Raw genomic sequence first — 20391 nt, 5'->3', positions numbered from 1 at the left:
TTAGCATGGCCAAATTTGGGCAGCACAGTAGCATTGTGGATAGCACAATTGCTTCACAGCTCCAGGGTCCCAGGTTCGATTCCGGCTTGGGTCACTGTCTGTGCGGAGTCTGCACATCCTCCCAGTGTGTGCGTGGGTTTCCTCCCACAGTCCAAAGATGTGCAGGTTAGGTGGATTGGCCATGATAAATTGCCCTTGGTGTCCAAAATTACCCTTGGTGTTGGGTGGGGTTACTGGGTTATGGGGATAGGGTGGAGGTGTTGACCTTGGGTAGGGTGCTCTTTCCAAGAGCCGGTGCAGACTCGATGGGCCGAATGGCCTCCTTCTGCACTGTAAATTCTATGATGAATTCACCTAACCTGCACATCTTTGGACTGTCAGAGGAAACCGGAGCACCCGGAGGAAACCCACAAAGACATAGGGAGAATGTACAAACTCCACACAGACACTGACCAAGGCTGGAATTGAACCCGGGTCCCTGGCGCTTTGTGGCAGCGGTGCTAACCACTGTACCACCAGCATCCGCAGACAAGTATGTTGCTGCTTTAAATACTATTACTCTTTTTAAAAACACTTTCCTACTGGAGAGCAAAAGAACGTACTTGTGGTCCAAAGGGTTTAGCTAGGACTCTAAACTCAAAAGTTCTCTCAAAATGTCTGAATGCTTAGCTCCACCCAGCAAATACATCATCTCCCCAAGCCGAAAAAAACATTAACCTCCCAGGCTGAAAAAAACATCACTCCCCAGGGACCCCCCACCCAAACAACAGCACATTAGCCCCAGTGCTTCCACTCTTGTCAATTTCATCTCTGGCACCAAAAAGCTTTCTGGTCTTGCAAAAGAAGATTATTTTTAAAACATGACCACTGCAGTCAAACACACTTTCAAGGCTTCAACCCTCAAATTGCCAAATGTCCATAATCTAATATATCTAAAATTCTGCATTCATTACATGATATATAGTATGTATCAAGAATGAAACACCTAAAGGTCCTAATATTTGTATATCCTTCCCACTCGCCAAAAAAACACTCATCTTCCCAATTAGACAAATCTTTTGCTCACAATATGCTTTCTTGTATTGGTTCTGATTGTTTCCAACCAACGTACATTTAAATTGGAAAGTGGATGGTTGCATCAATCTGCTAAATTAAAAATTCACAAAGTTATAATTCACCGGTTGTAAAGTTTGCAAATCGAGGTTTCTTTTCGTGTTTCAGTGCCTCCCCATCCTGATTACTAAGGCCTTTTTTTAAAAATAGATAGGAGCATTATGAGCTTTGTATGGGCGGGAAAGACCCCGAGGGTAAAGAGGGGGTTCCTGCAGCGCAGTAGGGACAGAGGGGGATTGGCACTGCCGAGTCTGAGTGACTACTATTGGGCCGCCAATGTGTCGATGGTCCGTAAGTGGATGAGGGAAGAGGAAGGTGCGGCGTGGAAAAGGCTGGAGATGGCGTCCTGTAAGGGAACAAGCCTGAAAGCGCTGGCGACAGCACCGCTACCGTTCTCCCCGAAAAGGTACACCACAAACCCAGTGGTGGTGGCGACCTTGAAGATCTGGGGGCAGTGGAGACGACACAGGGGAGTGACGGGTGCCTCGGTGTGGTCCCCGATAAGGAATAACCACAGGTTCGTCCCGGGGAGGATAGATGGGGGATTTCAATGTTGGCAGCGAGCAGGAATTAGGAAGCTGAAGGACCTGTTTGTGGACGGGACGTTTGCGAGTTTGGGAGCATTGGAAGAAAAATATAAGTTGCCACCAGGGAATGCTTTCTGATACATGCAAGTGAGGGCATTTACGAGGCAACAGGTGAGGGAATTTCCGCAACTCCCGACGCAAGGGATCCAGGATAGAGTGATTTCGGGGGCATGGGTTGGAGAAGGTAAAGTGTTGGAAATATACAGGGAGATGAGAGATGAGGGGGAGACGATGGTAGAGGAGCTGAAGGGAAAATGGGAAGAGGAGCTGGGGGAAGAGATTGAGGGGGGGCTGTGGGCAGATGCCCTAAGCAGGGTAAATTCCTCGTCCTCATGTGCCAGGCTTAGCCTGATTCAATTTAAGGTTCTACACAGGGCGCATATGACGGGAGCAAGACTGAGCAGGTTTTTTGGGGTGGAGGATAGGTGTGGGAGGTGCTCGGGAAGCTCGGCGAACCACACCCACATGTTCTGGTCATGTCCGGCACTGCATGAGTTCTGGGAGGGTGTGGCAAGAGTGGTCTCAAAGGTGGTGGGGGTCCGGGTCAAACCAAGCTGGGGGTTAGCTATATTTGGGGTTGCAGAAGAACCGGGAGTGCAGGAGGCGAAAGAGGCCGACGTTCTGGCCTTTGCGTCCCTAGTAGCCCGGCGTAGGATTCTACTTATGTGGAAAGAAGCAAAGCCCCCGGGTTTGGAGGCCTGGATAAACAACATGGCAGGGTTCATAAGACTGGAGTGAATAAAATATGCGTTAAGAGGATCGGCTCAGTGGTTCACCAGGCGGTGGCAACCGTTCCTTGACTATCTCGTGGAACGATAATGGAAAAACAGAAATGAAAGCAGCAGCTGTCCGGGGGGGGGGGGGGGGGGGGGGGGGGGGGATTATCCTGTGTTTTTGTTTTTTGCCAGTTGTTGATATTTGCTTTTTGTTTATCTCTTTTTTCATTTGTTGTTAGTTTAATATATTATTTAAATAACGTTTAATGCATATTCCTTTATTATGTTGTAAAAACGGAAAATCTGTTTGAAAAATGTCAATAAATATTTTTTTTTTTTTTTTTTTTTTAAATAAAGTTTGCAAATGCACAATTTGGATGAAGTGAGAAATTGATTTATACTTGTGTCACTATTATATTCTGCAAACTTGACGTCAATATAGAATTGCCAGCCAAAATGTATATCTTTCGCCAGATTTATATGGACTTACACTACAAGGTGACAAATATACAATTTCCAACATGTAACTGACATTAGCTGTCCAGTTCCAGTGACACATTCCATCAAAATTCACACAAAACTATTCAAAAATTCAGCAACTATTTAAAGGAGGGGAAAATAAACCATTTTTGCAAAACAAGTCATTAAGTTAATCACTATTATGTCAAAGTTTTCACATTTTACCTTTTAAAAGATGTTTTTAAGTACATTACATTGATGTTTCAAGATATATCACATGACTATCTGCAATTCCATTGTGTAGGGCAGTACGGTGGCACAGTGGTTAGCACTGCTGCCCCACAACACCAGGGTCCCGAGTTCGATCCAGCCTTGGGGGAGTGTGTGTGGAGTTTGCACTTTCTCTCTGTAGTAAGTGATGTGACCAGACATCAGATAAGATTGCCCAAATTGATTTCATATAGAAACTTTAGAACTTGTAGAGAAGATGTAATTTTCTCTGCACCTATCAGAGCCCCCAGAAGCAAAATAATTGTAGATGACAAATATCAGCAGCCCAACAAAGATCCGCTATATCTACCTTCTCTGCCAGCAACAGGATCCCTCTGCTCAGGCTGCAATAGGATTGCCCAGTTTGCTATACTCATTGTACCAAACATAATTGGATGCCAATCTCCGAGTGACAAAAGAGCTCAAAAAGTATTCCCGGTCAGAAAACTGTATGGACAAATTACTCGAGGAAAATGTTTGGCATAGAACCTTTTCACTGGAAAAGATCTTCCTCAATTTTGCACAATTTCACCATGACAACAAATTATGGGCAAATAGAATGAAAAAAAACAGGTGTACCCGCCTCACAGCCAATGCACTAAAAACAGTACCATACACAAAAACTCTCCCCTTCCAAAACACCAAGTGCAAATTATAATTTGATATTTCAACACAATTTCACATTCACATATGAAAATTTATCCATATTACAACAAATCAACAAGGTCTACCGAGGAATCAATAATCACGATACAAAATTAAAACTGGACCCGGAAACCAAGCAAGAAAACCTTAACAAATCCCTTACACACAATTCAAGCATAAAAAGTGAAGTTTAACAACTATTTCAAACTGAAAATTAGTTTCTGCTACACATTCCAACAAAACTGCCTGTACTGCAAAGCATTACATTCTCACTAGCTTTAAAAAAAATAAGCATTAGAGCACGTGTGTTGATTTTGCATGCCACAAATATCCATCCTCCAGTGATATGGAGGTTGAATACTGAGTAAATTCTGGCAGTAACTGAGGTTTGAAGTAGGCACTTATAAGATATACATTTGTACTCCTGAAATAATTATAAACTCTTCAAAGTCATGAAGCAAAATGTGCCATTATCTTGACCATCACCCAATAAGTGGATACATAGTTTAAGGTTTCCCATCTCATTTCACAAAAAAAAACTCAGAGATGAAACTCCAATAACCCAGTTATTTAATCAGCTTCTAATTTCCAAAAGGCATTCAATAAGATCCACAGAAAAGGTTATGGCACAAGATAAGAGCTCAGTGTTGGGGGTGATATATTAGCATGGACTAGGGCAGCACAGTGGCACAGTAGTTAGCACAGCTGCTTACGGCGCCGAGGACCTGGCTTCGAATACTGGCCCTGGGTCACTGTCTGTGTGGAGTTTGCACATTCTCCCCCCTGTCTGCGTGGGTTTCACCCCCACAATCTAAAGATGTGTAAGGTAGGTGGATTGGTCAGGCTAAATTGCCCCTTAATTGGGGGAAAAAAATTGGGTACTCTAAATTTTATTTTTTTTATATATTACCATGGATTGAGAATTAATTGGTTAACAGGAGTCAGGATAAATGGACCATATTCACTGTAACTGCTGGAGTGCCACAGGGATCAATGCTGGGGCTTCAACTGTTTATGATCTATATTAGGGACAAGAGCAGACCATTCAGCCCATCGAGCCTGTCCCACCATTTGATGAGAATATGGCTGACATCTGGCCTAATTCCATATGGAACCTGTCTTTGGCCTATATCCCTTAATATCTTTTTTTTTTGTAAAATATTTTATTTATGCATTTGTGAATTTTGAACAATAACCGTAAACCATATACAAACAACTATAAACATGGTGCAAAGGCTCTTTACCTCCCTCACAGGTTCCACCTTCCGAGAACTTTCTAGAATTTTCTCTAAAGAAGTCGACAAACGGCTGCCACCTCCGGACAAACCCCAGCATTGACCCTCCTAGGGCGAACTTGATTTTCTCAAGACTGAGGAAGCCAGCCATGTCATTGACCCAGGTCTCTGATTTTTGGGGCTTCGAATCCCTCCAAGCTAATAGTATCCGTCTTTGGGCTACCAAGGAGCCAAAGGCCAAGACGTCGGCCTCTCACGCCCCTTGGACTCCCAGGTCCTCGGAAAATCGACACCTCTGGACTGGGTGCCACCTTTATATTTAACACCGTGGACATGACATCTGCAAACCCCTGCCAGAATCCCCTAAGCTTCGAACATGCCCAAAACATGTGAACATGGTTCGCTGGCCCTCCTGCATACCTTGCCACCTGTCTTCTATCCCAAAAACCTTGCTCATCCGGGCCACCATCATGTGTGCCCGATGACCTTAAATTGGATCAGGCGGAGCTTGGCGCAAGACGTGGACGTGTTGACCCTGCTTAACACATCCGCCCAGAGACCTGCTCTATCTCTCCCCCTAACTCATCCTCCCATTTGTGCTTTAGCTCCTCTGCCTGCATTTCCTCTGCCTCCATGAATTCTTTATAGATATTCGAGGCCTTCCCCTCTCCCACCCATGCTCTAGAAATTACCCTATCTTGTATCCCCCGTTGTGGTAGGAGCGGGAAGGTTGGAACCTGCCTTCGCAAGAAGTCCCGTATTTGCAGATACCTAAACCCATTCCCTCCCGTCAACCCAAACTTCTCCTCTAACTCCCTCAAACTGGGGAAATTCCCATCCATTTTTTAAAGATTATTTAGAGTACCCAATTTTTTTTTTCCCAATTAAGGGGCAATTTAGCATGGCCAATCCACCTAACCTGCACATCTTTGGGTTGTGGGGGTGAAACCCACGCAGACATAGGGAGAATGTGCAAACTCCACAAGGACAGTGACCCAGGGCCAGGATGTGAACCCGGGTCCTCAGCGCCGCTGTCCCAGTGCTAACCACCAGCGCCACATGCCGCCCTGGAAGCTCCCATCTATAAACAAATCTCCCATCCTCCCAATCCCTGCTCTCCGCCATCCCCGAAACCCTCCATCTAGTCTCCCTGGGGCCAACCGATGGTTGCTACAAATTGGAGTCCAAACTGATGCTGCCGCCGCTCTCACATGTTTCCTCCACTGCCCCCAGACTCTCCGTCCGCCACTACCACCGGGTTTGTGGAGTACCGGGTCGGCGAGAACGGCAGAAGTGCCGAGATCAATGCCCCGAAACTCGTGTCCTTCAAGATGCTGCCTCTACTCGCTCCCACACCGACCCTTCCCCCACTACCCACTTCCTAATCATGGCTATATTTGCCGCCAAGTAATAGTCGCTAAAGTTCGGCAGCAGCCCCCGCCCGCCCCGCCCCCCCCCCCCCCCCCCCCCCCCCCCCGCCCCAAAAAACAAAATCGGAGATCACCTTATTTACCCACTTGGAAAAGGCCTTTGGGATAAAGATGGGGAGGCACTGAAAAACAAACAGGAATCTCGGGAGGACCGTCATTTTCACTGTCTGCACCCTCCGCGCCAGTGATAACAGGAGCATATACCACCTTCGGGAGTCCTCTTTCATTTGTTCCACCAACCGGGTCAAGTTTAGTTTATGTAACAGCCCCCAGTCTTGTGCCACCTGCATCCCTAAATAACGGAAGCTACCTCCCACCATTCTGAATGGCAGCTCTCCCAGTCTCCACTCCTGCCCCCTTGCCTGGATCGTAAACATCTCACTTTTCCCTGGAAAATGGCCAAGTTTCCCCCCAAATCCTCATGATCTCTTCCATCCCCTCTAACGTGTCGGAAACATACAGGAGCAGGTCGTCGGTGTATAGCGAGACCTTGTGTTCCACCCCACCCCGGACCAGCCCCTGGAAGGTCTTAACACCATAGCCAGTGGCTCAATGGCCAGTCGAACAGCAACAGAAAGAGGGGGCATCCCTGCCTAGTCTCCCATGCAGTCTAAAATAGCCCGTCGTCAGCCGGTTCGTTCGAACATTCGCCTCTGTGCCTGGACAGCAGCCTGATCCAGTTGATGAAACTACAACCAAACCCGAACCGCCCCAACACTTCCCACAGATAGTTCCATTCCACCTGGTCAAAGGCCTTCACTGCGTCCATTGCAACCACTACCTCCACCTCCTTTCTCTCTGGGGGCATCATGATTACATTCAAGAGCCTTCTAACGTTGGCAGTTAGCTGCCTACCCTTAACGAACCCCGTCTGGTCTTCCCCTATCACCCCCGGGACACAGTCTTCTATCCTTGAGGACAAGATATTAGTTAACAGCTTGGCATCAACAGAGAGATCGGCCTGTAAGACCCGCATAGCTCAGGGTCCTTCTCTCGCTTCAGGATCAGCGAGATCGAGGCCTGTGACATTGTCGGGGGAAGAACACCACACTCCCTTGCCTCGTTAAACGTCCTCACCAACAGTGGGCCCAGCATCTCAAGAGAACTTTTTATAAAATTCCACTGGGTAACCATCTGGTCCCGGGGCCTTGCTCGACTGCATGGCCTCCAATCCCTCTGCTATTTCTTCAATCCCTACCGGAGCTCCCAGCCCTTCTACCAACACTTCGTCCACCTTCGGGAACTCCAGCCCTCCCAGAAATTGCCTCATTCCTTCCACTCCAGCTGGGGGTTCCGACTCGTATAGCCTGCTGTAAAACTCTTTAAACACCCCGTTGATCCCTGCTGCGTCCAAGATTGTGTTCCCTCCTCTGTCCTTCCCTCCCCCTATCTCCCTCCCTTTTCCTGGGCTGGTGCGCCAGCATTCTACCAGCCTTCTCTCCATACTCAGATATCGCCCCCCTCGTCTTCCTCAACTGCTCCACCGCTTCCCCGTAGATAACAAGCCAAATTCCACCTGTAGCCCCCGTCGTTCCTTCAGTAATCCTATCTCCGGGGCCTCTGCATACCTCCTGTCTACCTGAAGTATTTCCCCAACCAACCTATCCGCCTCTGCCCTCTCTTCCTTCTCCCTATGGGCCTGAATCGAAATCAGTTCCCCTCTGACCACTGCCTTCAGTGCGTCCCAAACCATTGCTGCTAAGACCTCTCCCGTATTGTTAATCTCCAGGTAATTCTGGAGGGATTCCCTCACCCGCCCGCACACCTCCTCGTCTGCTAATAGTCCTACATCCAATTGCCATTGCGGGGACTGACCACCCTCCTTGCTCACTTGTAGGTCCACCCAATGTGGGGTATGGTCCGACACCGCAATCGCCGAATACTCAGTGTCAACCAACCCGCCAGTAAAGCCCTGTTCAAAATAAAAAAGTTGATCCAGGAGTATACTTTATGTACATGTGTGAAGGAGAACTCCTTCGCTCTTGGCCGTCCAAACCTCCATGGGTCTGCCCCACCCATCTGCTCCATGAACCCCTTTAGTTCCTTCAACATTGCCGGCACCCTGCCTGTCCTTGAACTCGACCAGTCCAGCCTTGGGTCAATGACCGTATTAAAGCCGCCTCATGGTGCCAGAAATCTTGCCTCCTATTGTTCCCTCCCACCCCTTGGTCATTCCTTTTCAAAAGGCACATTTCCACCCCAACAGACCCAAAGAAATAACATCAAAGATCCCCCCCACCAGTATAAAGTTAACTCACAAGACATCGCAACAGCCCAAAAAACGTTACAACGGGCATTTCTCATACAGTGCAAGAGTAAGAACAATTTTAGCAGAGTCCCGACAGCAAATATCAGTCACCTCAGTCTCTATCTAGACCTTTGCTTTTCACAAAGTCCATTGCTTCATCCGGCGACTCGAAGTAAAATTGCTGCTCTTCATAGGTGACCCATAAACGAGCTGGATAAAGTAGACCAAACTTCACCTTCCTCTTGAAAAGGGTCGATTTCACTTGGTTGAATCCCACTCGTCTCTTGCCCAGGTCCGCACCCAGATCTTGGTAGATGCGCAGAATGTTATTCTCCCACTTACAGCTCTGTGTCTGCTTGGCCCAACGCAAAATCTGTTCCTTATTCAGGAATCTGTGCATTCGTACCACCATCACCCTCGGTGGCTCATTCGCCTGCGGCAACCTCGCGAGCATTGTGCGCACTCTATCCACTTCCAGGGATATTAAAATATTTAACCTGAGTTTTGTTAGCTTTCGAATTCTCTTCCGCAGAGAGCAGTGGAGACTGGGTCATTGAATATATTAAAGGCTGAATTGGTCAGATTTTTGCTCAATATGGGAGTTAAGGGTTACTTGGGGACAGGCAGGAAAGTGGAGTTCAGGCCACAATTAGATCAGCTATGATCTTATTGAATGGCAAAGCTGGCTCAATGGGCCAAATGGCCCATTCGTTTTATTATGATCTGAGAAAGCACAAGTCTGCATTCCTGTCATAAAATCAGCAATTAACATTCAATGGCATTATGATTGCTGAACTCCCCCACTATCAGCATCCTAAGGGTCATCAGAAACTGAACTGGAGTAGCCAAATAATTATTGTGGATCCAAGAGCAGCTCTGAGGCAGGGAATCCTGTGACAAATAACTCACCTCCTGACTCCCCGAACTCTGTCCACCATCTACAAGGCACATAAGATCATAGGACATAGGAGCGGAAGTAAGGCCATTCGGCCCATCGAGTCCACTCCACCATTCAATCATGGCTGATTTCAACTCCATTTACCCGCTCTCTCTCCATAGCCCTTAATAACTCGAGAAATCAAGAATTTATCAACTTGTCTTAAAGACACTCAACGTCCCGGCCTCCACCGCCCTCTGTGGCAATGAATTCCACAGACCCACCACTCTCTGGCTGAAGAAATTTCTCCTCATCTCTGTTCTAAACTGACTCCCTTTTATTCTAAGGCTGTGCCCCCGGGTCCTAGTCGCCCCTGCTAATGGAAACAACTTCCCTACGTCCACCCTATCTAAGCCATTCATTATCTTGTAAGTTTCTATTAGATCTCCCCTCAACCTCCTAAACTCCAATGAATATAATCCCAGGATGCTCAGACGTTCATCGTATGTTAGGCCTACCATTCCTGGGATCATCCGTGTGAATCTCCGCTGGACCCACTCCAGTGGCAGTATGTCCTTCCTGAGGTGTGGGGCCCAAAATTGCTCACAGTATTCTAAATGGGGCCTAACTAATGCTTTATAAAGCTTCAGAAGTACATCCCTGCTTTAATATTCCAAGCCTCTTGAGATGAATGACAACATTGCATTTGCTTTCTTAATTACGGACTCAACCTCCAAGTTTACCTTTAGAGAATCCTGGACTAGGACTCCCAAGTCCCTTTGCACTTCAGCATTATGAATTTTGTCACCCTTTAGAAAATAGTCCATGCCTCTATTCTTTTTTCCAAAGTGCAAGACCTCGCACTTGCCCACGTTGAATTTCATCAGCCATTTCTTGGACCACTCTCCTAAAATGTCCAAATCTTTCTGCAGCCTCCCCACCTCCTCCATACTACCTGCCCCTCCACCTATCTTTGTATCATCGGCAAACTTAGCCAGAATGCCCCCAGTCCCGTCACCTAGATCGTTAATATATAAAGAGAACAGCTGTGGCCCCAACACTGAACCCTGCGGGACACCACTCGTCACCGGTTGCCATTCCGAAAAAGAACCTTTTATCCCAACTCTCTGCCTTCTGCCTGACAGCCAATCGTCAATCCATGTTAGTACCTTGCCTCGAATACCATGGGGCCTTATTTTACTCAGCAGTCTCCCATGAGGCACCTTATCAAAGGCCTTTTGGAAGTCAAGATAGATAACATCCATTGGCTCTCCTTGGTCTAACCTATTTGTTATCTCTTCAAAGCACATGTCAGGATTGTGACGGAATACTCCCCATTTGCCTGGATGAGTGCATCTCCAACAACACTCAAAAGCTTGACATCATTCAGGACAAAGCAGCTCACTTGATTGGCATTGCACCCCACTTGATTGGCATTGCACCCATATTCAACTCCCTCCACCAGGAGCGCACAGTTGCAGCAGTGCATACTATCTACAAGATGCATGCAGGAACACACCAAGGATCCTCGGAGGGCACCATCCAAACACATGACCACTACCATCTACAAAAGGACATGGGCAGCAAACATATGGGAACACCACCATCTTGAAGTTCCACTCCAAGCAACCCACCATTCTGACTTGGAAATATATTGTCGTTCCTTCACTGTCACTGGGTCGAAATCCTGGAACTCCCTCCCTAATAACACCGAGAATGTGCCTACATCAGATGAACTGTAGCAATTCAAGGAGGTAGCTCACCACCACCTTCTCATGGACAACCAGGTATGGGCAATAAATGCTGGCCTAGCCAGCGACGATCACATCCTGTAAATGAACAAAAAAGAATCTCTTCTTCCACAAACAATCACTCACTCACTCCGCCACCGACAGAGTAGCAATGTGTACACCATCTACAAGATGCACTGCAGGAATTCACCAAGGTTCCTTAGGCTGTACCTTCCAAACTCACAAACACTGCCATCTACAAGGACAACAGCAACAGTTACCTGGGAACATCACCACGGGATTCCCTCCAAGTCACTCACCATCCTGACTTGGAAATATCACCGTTATTTCACTATTGTTGAGTCAAATTCCGGGCATTCCCTCCATAATGACTCTGTGGATGTACCTACACCTCATAAACTAGTGGTCCAAGAAGGCAGCTCACTACCACCACCATCTCCTGAAGGGCAATGAGGAATGGGTAATAAATGCTGGCCCAGCCCTCAATGTCCCATGAATGAATAATAAAAATCAACATAGCATCCAAAGAATGGCTTCTGCCAAAAAGCGCCAAGCAAATTCTGGTATTAACCTTCAGCCCTTAGTGTAATGCTGAAAGAAATACAAATAAAGCTGGCAAATGTCATCTGAAGGCTTAATTTTTTAAATATATTCATTTTAAGAAAGATACACAAGAGAATAGAACTTAAATATGTCACAACTCATTTTGAAGTAACTTCACGCTGATATTTGTTCAGCCCCATATTTTTCTTTCCAATTAAGGGCAATTTAGCAGGGCCAATCCACATCTTTGGGTTGTGAGGGTGAGACCCACGCAGACACAGGGAGAATGAGATTGTGTCCACTCCAGCCAGGATCGAACCCGGGTCTTTGGCACCGTGATGCAGCCCATATTTAAAGAATAACAGTTATGCAATCTCAGATAGATAATCATGTATGAAGATAATATCAGTTTGCAAACAAGAAAACACAATAGAGCTACATAATGCCAAGATGAGCAAGTTCATCCTTAGTACATTAAGTGCAGAAATTCATTTCCCACTTTTCCATGTATCAGTGGATAAGTGAGTCTAGGCAAACAGACTTTATTCTTGAAAACAGGCTTCAGTTTATTTCCCTCTAAATGCCGCCTGATTAGGATTGGTGTGTTCTGATGCAGTGACAAAAATGCACACATACTAGTCGAACTGTTAGACAACTAGTAGGCGTATGAGGCAACAAACATCTTAGCATTAAGCTTTTGCAATTTTAGCTTCGTATTCAGAAAACATGAAGAAAAGCTCTCCAGGAGTTTACAATTCCTATTATGTTACAGAGCACTACACTTGTCAAAGAAAGTTAATTAAAGTCACTCACATGACCACTATTTTACCAACAGCACCATTAAAAATCATTCTTCAGAAATAGGAATTCTAAATTTAACATTAAATGATTCTTCCTTTTAGCTCCAAAACTCCAGATAGCCTTTACAACGATGCATTCATTTTCCCTAACTAATTTAATCAAGATAGAGGAGCACGGTCAGGGTGGCATGGGGAGCAACCACACCCAAACAAAGCTCTCAATCCAGAAAAGCAAAATGAGATTTTTTTTCAATAAACATTTTATTGAGGTATTTTCGGTATTATAACAACAAAATAAACAATGTACATGAAACTATAAACATAGTGCAAAAGCAGTCTCCCTCCCTCACAGGTCCCACGTTTATTAACCCCCTACTCTAAGCTAAACTAACCCACCCCCCTCCCCACCCCCCTTCTGCTGACGATTAATTTTCCACGAACAAGTTGACAAACGGTTGCCACCTCCGGGCGAACGCTGACAGTGACCCTCTCAAGGCGAACTTGATTTTCTCCAAACAGGGAAAACTAGCCATGTCCGATAGCCAGGTCTCCGACTTCGGGGGCTTTGAGTCCCTCCGAGCTAACAGTATCCATCTCTGGACTACCAGGGAAGCAAAGGCCAGAACGTCTGCCTCTTTCTCCTGGATTCCCGGGTCATCCGACACACCGAAAATCGCCACCTCTGGACTCAGTGCCACCCTTGTTTTTAACACCGTGGACATGACATCTGCAAACCCCTGCCAAAATCCCCTAAGCTTCGGACATGTCCAGAACATGTGAACATGGTTCGCTGGTCCTTCCACACATTTTGCGCACCTGTCTTTCACCCCAAAGAATCTGCTCATCCGGGCCACTGTCATGTGAGCCCGATGAACGACCTTGAATTGTATCAGACTGAGCCTGGCACATGTTGCGGACGCGTTGACTCTACCCAACGCATCCGCCCATAGACCATCCTCTATCTCTCCTCCCAGCTCCTCCTCCCACTTGCGCTTCAGCTCCTCGGTCTGCGTCTCCTCTGACCCCATAAGTTCCTTGTAAATGTCCGAGACGCTCCCTTCGCCTACCCACCCTCTGGGAACTACCCTGTCCTGAATCCCCCTTAGCGGTAGGAGCGGGAAGGTTGACACCTGTTTACGTAGGAAGTCCCTCACCTGCAGATACCTGAATTTGTTTCCCCTCGCCAACCCAAACTTCTCCTCCAGCACCCTCAAACTCGGAAAGCTCCCGTCTATAAACATAACCCCCATCCGCTCAATCCCTGCACTCCGCCATATCCGGAACCCCCCATCCATACTTCCCGGGGCAAACCGGTGATTATTACAGAATGGAGACCAGACCGATGCTCCCCCTGCTCCCACAGGTCTCCTCCATTGCCCACAGACTCTCAGGGCAGCCACCACCACGGGGCTGGTGGAGTACCGTGCCGGCGGGAACGGCAAAGGCGCAGTTATCAACGCCCCCAGACTGGTGCCCTTGCACAAAGCCGCCTCCATACGCTCCCAAGCCGACCCCTCCCCCACCACCCACTTCCTGATCATGGCTATATTCGCCACCCAGTAATAGTTACAAAAGTTTGGCCGCGCCAGCCCGCCCTCTCCCCGACTCCGCTCAAGCATTACCTTCCTTACTCGTGGGGTCTTGCCCGCCCAAATGAAGCCAGTGATCACTTTGTTGACCCGTTTAAAAAAGGACCACGGAATAAAGATGGGGAAACATTGAAACGCGAACAGGAATCTCGGGAGGACCGTCATCTTAACCGTCTGCACCCTCCCAGCCAGTGACAACGGAAGCGCACCCCATCTCCGAAAATTGTCCTTCATTTGGTCTACTAGTCAGGCCAGATTTAATTTATGTAGCCGGTCCCATTCCAGTGCCACTTGAATGCTGAGATACCTAAAGCTTCCCCCTACTAATCTAAACGGCATCTCCCCCCATTGCCTCTCCTGTCCCTGCGCCTGGACCGCAAGCATCTCACTTTTCCCCATATTTAGCTTATATCCCAAAAACCGGCCAAATTCCCCTATAATCCTCATAATTTCTTCCATCCCCTCTATTGGGTCCGGTACATACAGAAGCAGGTCGTCTGCATAAAGCGAGACTGTGCTCCAGCACCCCCCCCCCCCCCCCCCCACCACCACCACCACCCCCGGATCAGCCTCTTCCAGCCCTTGAAGCTCTCATAGCAATTGCCAACAGCTCTCTAGCTAGCGCGAACAACAGTGGGGAGAGGGGGCATCCTGGTCTCTTCCCCGGTGCAGTCTAAAATTGTCCGATGTTGTCCTATACGTCCGTACACTTGCCACAGGAGCCTGATACAGCAAATTGACCCAGTCAATAAAGGCCCGCCCAAATCCAAACCGTCCCAGTACCTCCCATAGATAATCCCATTCTACCCGATCAAAAGCCTTTTCTGCATCCATTGCGATCACTACCTCCACATCCCTACCTTCTGGGGGCATCATGATCACAGTTAACAACCTTCTTACATTGGCCACCTACTGCCTACCCTTAACAAACCCCATCTGGTCCTCCCCAACAAACCCCGTCTGATCCTCCCCAAGCAAAATGAGATTCAATGAAACTTTGCCAAAGTCCTAAAACTCAAGACAGTTAACTACAGATCATTAAAATGCAAAAATAAATCTGCTTTTCATACATGCGCCATTTCCTGGAAGGCTTGATTAGCCACTTACCTGTGTAAATTCGAAGTTTTTCTGATTTGCTAAGTTTAGAATGTACTCCAATCGAAACTGGTTCTCAGGATTGGCTAATGGGACTGGCGGTACCAACGTATTCATTGCTTCCACTATCGTCTACAACAAAAATGAGAAGAACAATTTGGTGGTCAAAGATTTATATTATCGTATCCTTCCCTGCTCCTCCTATCTGCCTTCCAGCCATTCTGGGTTTCCCCTCACACCCTAACCTGATCTTTAGCCTCACCAGTGATAAAGTTACGTATTCAAGAATGACTCAGGAACAAGCAACTGGCTATTTAACAATGAGAGCCATTGCTGATTGTCTCATTCCAAAGAGTATCACATTCATATTTTCCAAATGGGTCATGGATAGTGATCACAAGCAGGAAATTGGATTAATTTTTTCCCTCATTCCTTCGCTCAGGAGCACCAAGTCCAAATGTAATACAATCTTCTGGCAACTCAAATTGGCATCAGCTAACTTAACATAGACTGATGATACAAGTTTGGGACATGCCCACAATTTGTTCAGGAATAATAATGAACTCTGAAGTTCTAAAGACAGTGGGACAGAGCACACCAACTTCAGCAGCATGGCAATCACGTGACTGTTGAAGACACAAAATTCGAGGACTTTCTTGCTCTACAATCTTTCATTCAACAAGTGAGCAAAGCTTCAATAGTTATTACAGACAGAAGTAGAGGAGGCAGCGTGTGAGTCACTCAAACCAATTCTTATTTGATCGGCTGTAATAGTGGAAAACATTACATCATTGTAGGCTTTATATATTCTGATACACTAATTTCTAAAGTCAAAACTATTAAACACAAACAACCAGATATGTTTTTTATGGTAACAGCTGGATTTAATTTTTTCACATTAGTATACTTGTATCTAAATTATGGGAAACAAATGTAAACAATTTCATCTTATACCAAACTATGTTGTGCAAAATGTAATGCTAAACATGCATAACCAAGAAGAGCTTACCTCTATAGCTTCTTTAATATTATTTTTAATATCTTGAATTTTCCGTTTTTTCTCACTAATGAAGAGAAATATTGAATTATTCTTCTTTTAAAAACTCAAAACTGCTGTAGCAGTTACAATTGACAGTAGGCTTTAGCCATTCTTAAGCAGTTTCTACTTTTTGCAAACATCTGCAAACATTTGCAAATAAGGATAAAGAAAAACACAACCAAGCCATTAATCTACAGAGAAAGATGAAGAATTTGCACTTCACATCCATATTAAAGTTGCAGTATTACTCTAGAGTTGCAGTCTCACATTATTTCAATCACTGGTTTGACTATGTAATCCAATGTGGTGTCAAACTGAGTTTAATTAAGTGACATGGGGATTTGTACTCTGTAAATGTGTAAAATTAAACCACTGGGAGCAGGCATCTGTGCATATAAGTATCACACGTGCACATACCGCTTTCCTGAGCAGAAAACTCAAATTCCAGCCAAAACTATCTGCTGGAACCAACGTAACAGCAACCAAACAATGTGACAATAGCTGCAGTCTAAATACTGTATAAAAGGCAACACAAGTATGTTGCTGTTGAGAGTACATTTCTCACTGTTTCACCTACTTCTTTTTGCAGAAAAATGTACTTGTTTTTCCTAAGAGAACAGCCCAGGTTCCAAAGGATCCTCACTGAAAGTGATCAGAACCAGTAAAAATAAAAAGCACGTCAACTGGAAGGTGACAATTCTCAATATAAGCAGATCAGAATCAACGGAGCAGTGGCAAGTTCATAAGTTACAATCAAGCAAAATTAGTGTGAACCTTCAAATTTAAGAGCTTGTATTTAAATAGCTCTTTTAATGTAAAATATCCCAAGCTGCTTCACAGAAACATTCCAAAACAAAATTTGACACCAATTCACATTAGAAGACATTAGAAGAAGACAGTCAACCGTTTGCCAAAGACATCCATTTTACGGAACGAAACTCCTGCATGGAGGTCCACATAAATCACAATTCCATCGTCCCCTGCAGAAACAGTTCTGGAAAGTGGGAAGGAAACAAGCTTTTTCGAAGGTATTGGACCCTTGGCTGCCAATTCTCCAGACTACTGGACTACTAAAATTTATCCTTGGCCAGCCCGGTTTTTGGAGGAGCCAGAACCTTTATATCCACTAAGCTTTCAATTTTGAATGCAGCCGTCATAGCAAACAAATACCTTTTGTGTCTGTAGTCCTTGCTGAGGTACATTACATTCACATATATGTTTTAAAACCTATTTTACAAAATACACACACACAGTGCAACTCACTATCCAATTAACTGCAATCTGGGGAGAGCATTTTATTGTGTAAACGACCTGCCTACCTGCCTCCATTGCCACCTTTTAGAAATGAATTCAAACTGCCATTTCTATGCCAGCTGCCATTGCATAAAGTAGGAGGGTTGCAACAGGCAAGCTTAAATGCAGAATAGATAATCGTAGTTTACAAAGAGAGGGGCGTGCAAAATGTAACACATTTATGTCAAAAATGAATACATTTAAATACGTTGTAATACAGGCAGCCATATTGGAGGGAAAAAATGTGCGGGGGGGCTGCTGAAGCAGAGAAACCAGAACCAACAGGAAAAAAAATGAATAGAAATACACAATAAAGGCAAGCCCCAGCTCAGCCACACTGCTAAGAAATAAGGAAACTGCGCTGGCTTCACAGGAAACCTGAAAAACAATATAGCCACTTACTCGGCATGAAATCCATTGACGTGTAAAATTCGCATCTGCTTGACGATAGTGCTTTTACCGGATTCACCAGCTCCTGCAATGAGAAATGCGATTTTGAATAAAATAGTTCTCAACTCGAAACATAATATTTCTCATGCTTGGAGCCGCAGTGGAAGGTCTTTGTGTAGTTTTTAATTTTATTTTCAAAAGCCTGGCAACACATTTAAAAAGAACATTCTAATCAATTCGTCCCGTTTCTCAATGTTTCCTTTAAATACAAAACTGTTTTTGCTTAAAGTACAGGATGCACTGTTTTCCTGCAAAACACCATCCCTATTAATTTGTGTAGCAGTCAATAAAAACATGAGTCGCCTCCCTAGGTTTACACCATTTTAAATAATGACAAAAACAGGCCTCAAAAATATATAAACTTCACCATCAAGCCTAACATTGCCAGCCTCCCTCGAACAACTAATAATATATATTATCTCTGTTTAATACTTGGGCCCATTTTATATTGAAACCCATTTCCAGCAACAACTGGCCTCCATGTTTATGCTGTTAACAGGCCTTCCACCTCCTGAAAACCCCCATTCAAAAAGCAACACACACGCACACATTTCAAAAACAAACAACGCAACAAATTTACAGTTTTGGGAAAGAAACATCCAGAATTTGAAGGGCCACACAGGCAATTACACAAAAATATCCCTGCCAACGACGACAGCAGAAAGCCTCCATGTTGTATGATTTTTTTTCTCCCCCTCTTGAAGCCAAGGACCTGCAACGTTTTCAAATTAAATCCCCACCTTTCTGTCTCAAAGGGCTTGAATAAAGATGTGTTTTATTGTAAAGCAAAGTGAGGAGAATACGTTTATGAACCCCACACACACAAATAAACCATTTAATTCACGCCCCCGCCCCCCCACCCCCAGCTCGGAAGATCTGCACCATGGGATCTGTCAGTGTGGCTTCGAGATGTTTCCACAGCCAATGTGTTGTGTTTTTTTTGGGGGGGGACGACGACAGGGGTTGTGGTGGCCTTGCCAAACCGGGCCGGCCTTTCCAAACAGGGCCGGTCTCCCCTCACCACCCCACCCCCCGGGCAAGCCTCTCCTCCACCCCCCAAATCTAAAAGCCCGGCACGTACCCAGCAGCAGGAGCCGGTGTGTAGCCCGGTAGATCTGCTTGTCCTTCTGCAGCTGCTTCTCGATTTTCTTGTTGGCCTCGCGCTGCGCCTTCTCCTCATTCCTCTGATCCTCGGTCTTGCTGTTCCCCAAGCACCCCATGGTCATCCGTGAGATGAGCGGCCGGCAGCAACCGCCGGGCCCCCGCTGCACAGCCACCCTTCAGAGCCCGGGCGGGGGGGGGGGGGGTAGGGAGAGAGAGGCGGCGGTGCGGAGGGTGATGGGGTGCTAAAGGGGAGAGAGGCGAGGGGGAGGGAGGGAGAGCGAGTGGCAGGCACCCCCTCCCTCAGCCGCCAGGCCCCGGGCCAACCGCGTCGAGAGACACACAGAAAGAACGAGCTCCGTTCCGGCCCGACTCGGCCCCCTATTTCTCCTCTTCAAAGCCGCCGAGTGCAGACGAGAGGCCCCGGATACCCGGGCAAGTCTTTCCCCCTCCCCACTCCCCCCTAGTCGCTGCCCAAATAATAAAGATGGAGAAGGGAAGAGCAGAGGGAAAATGGGGTGTGGGGGGGCCACCAGCCCAGATTCGACGTAAATTAATGAATAATTCCGACTCTTGTTTTTTTTTTCTCTGCCTCAAGTCAGGATGAAGGGCAACCTCCCCACCGGCCCGCTCCCAGCAGCAGCGCCTGGCACCGGCCTGTCCGCCTGCTTCACTGGCGGCACCCCTCCTGCAGGCGGCCGCCCGCCCCGCTCTTCGCCTTTTTTTGTTGTTGAGGGAGGAGGAGGAGGCGGCGGCCGGGTGGTGAGGTGGGGCTCCCAGGCGCAGGGTGGGCTCGGCTGGGGGGTGGCGGCGTCGGCGACGGCGAGAGATCGGCAGAGACCTGGGCTGGGGAAATTGAGAGAAGGCCCCGCGGCCGCAGCCCTGTCCCTCGCTCCCCGGCCTGGTGCTGGGGCCCCGGAGATCCTCTCAAATGTCAAATAAATATCCTCTCGGCTCTTTCTTCTTCCCTCAGTCACCGTGGATTTTTTTTTCCGTGCGTCGCTGCTCCTTTCCTTTTTTATCCCCCCAGAAACAATATTGCGAACGTAAAGGTAAGGCGGCGGCTTTGCACTTCTCCCGGTGTTAATTCCTCGCTCCCTGTTTTTCCTCCGGCTGAAATCCTTCTCTCTCAATTTGCCACGATGTAAAT

General features: G+C 46.6%; 1 protein-coding gene across 2 annotated transcripts in view; it reads right to left on the bottom strand.

Moving 5' to 3' along the window:
- Positions 1–20391, bottom strand: part of gnas (GNAS complex locus) — a 505856-nt gene that overhangs the window by 291328 nt on the left and 194137 nt on the right. The window contains exons 1-4 of one of the 2 annotated variants that reach the window (XM_072514567.1): positions 19222–19559; positions 18093–18165; positions 16368–16422; positions 15371–15490 (exon numbers count right to left, since the gene is read on the bottom strand). In XM_072514567.1, coding sequence (XP_072370668.1) covers positions 15371–15490; positions 16368–16422; positions 18093–18165; positions 19222–19366 — 393 coding nt within the window. In that variant the 5' untranslated portion in view covers positions 19367–19559. Of the gene's footprint in view, positions 1–15370; positions 15491–16367; positions 16423–18092; positions 18166–19221; positions 19560–20391 lie in introns of those variants that run through there. The other variant, XM_072514565.1, reaches the window with a different exon arrangement.

The sequence above is a fragment of the Scyliorhinus torazame genome, chromosome 8 (genome assembly GCF_047496885.1).
Source record: "Scyliorhinus torazame isolate Kashiwa2021f chromosome 8, sScyTor2.1, whole genome shotgun sequence".
Taxonomy (NCBI): domain Eukaryota; kingdom Metazoa; phylum Chordata; class Chondrichthyes; order Carcharhiniformes; family Scyliorhinidae; genus Scyliorhinus; species Scyliorhinus torazame.
This window is presented reverse-complemented; position numbering and strand designations above follow the sequence as displayed.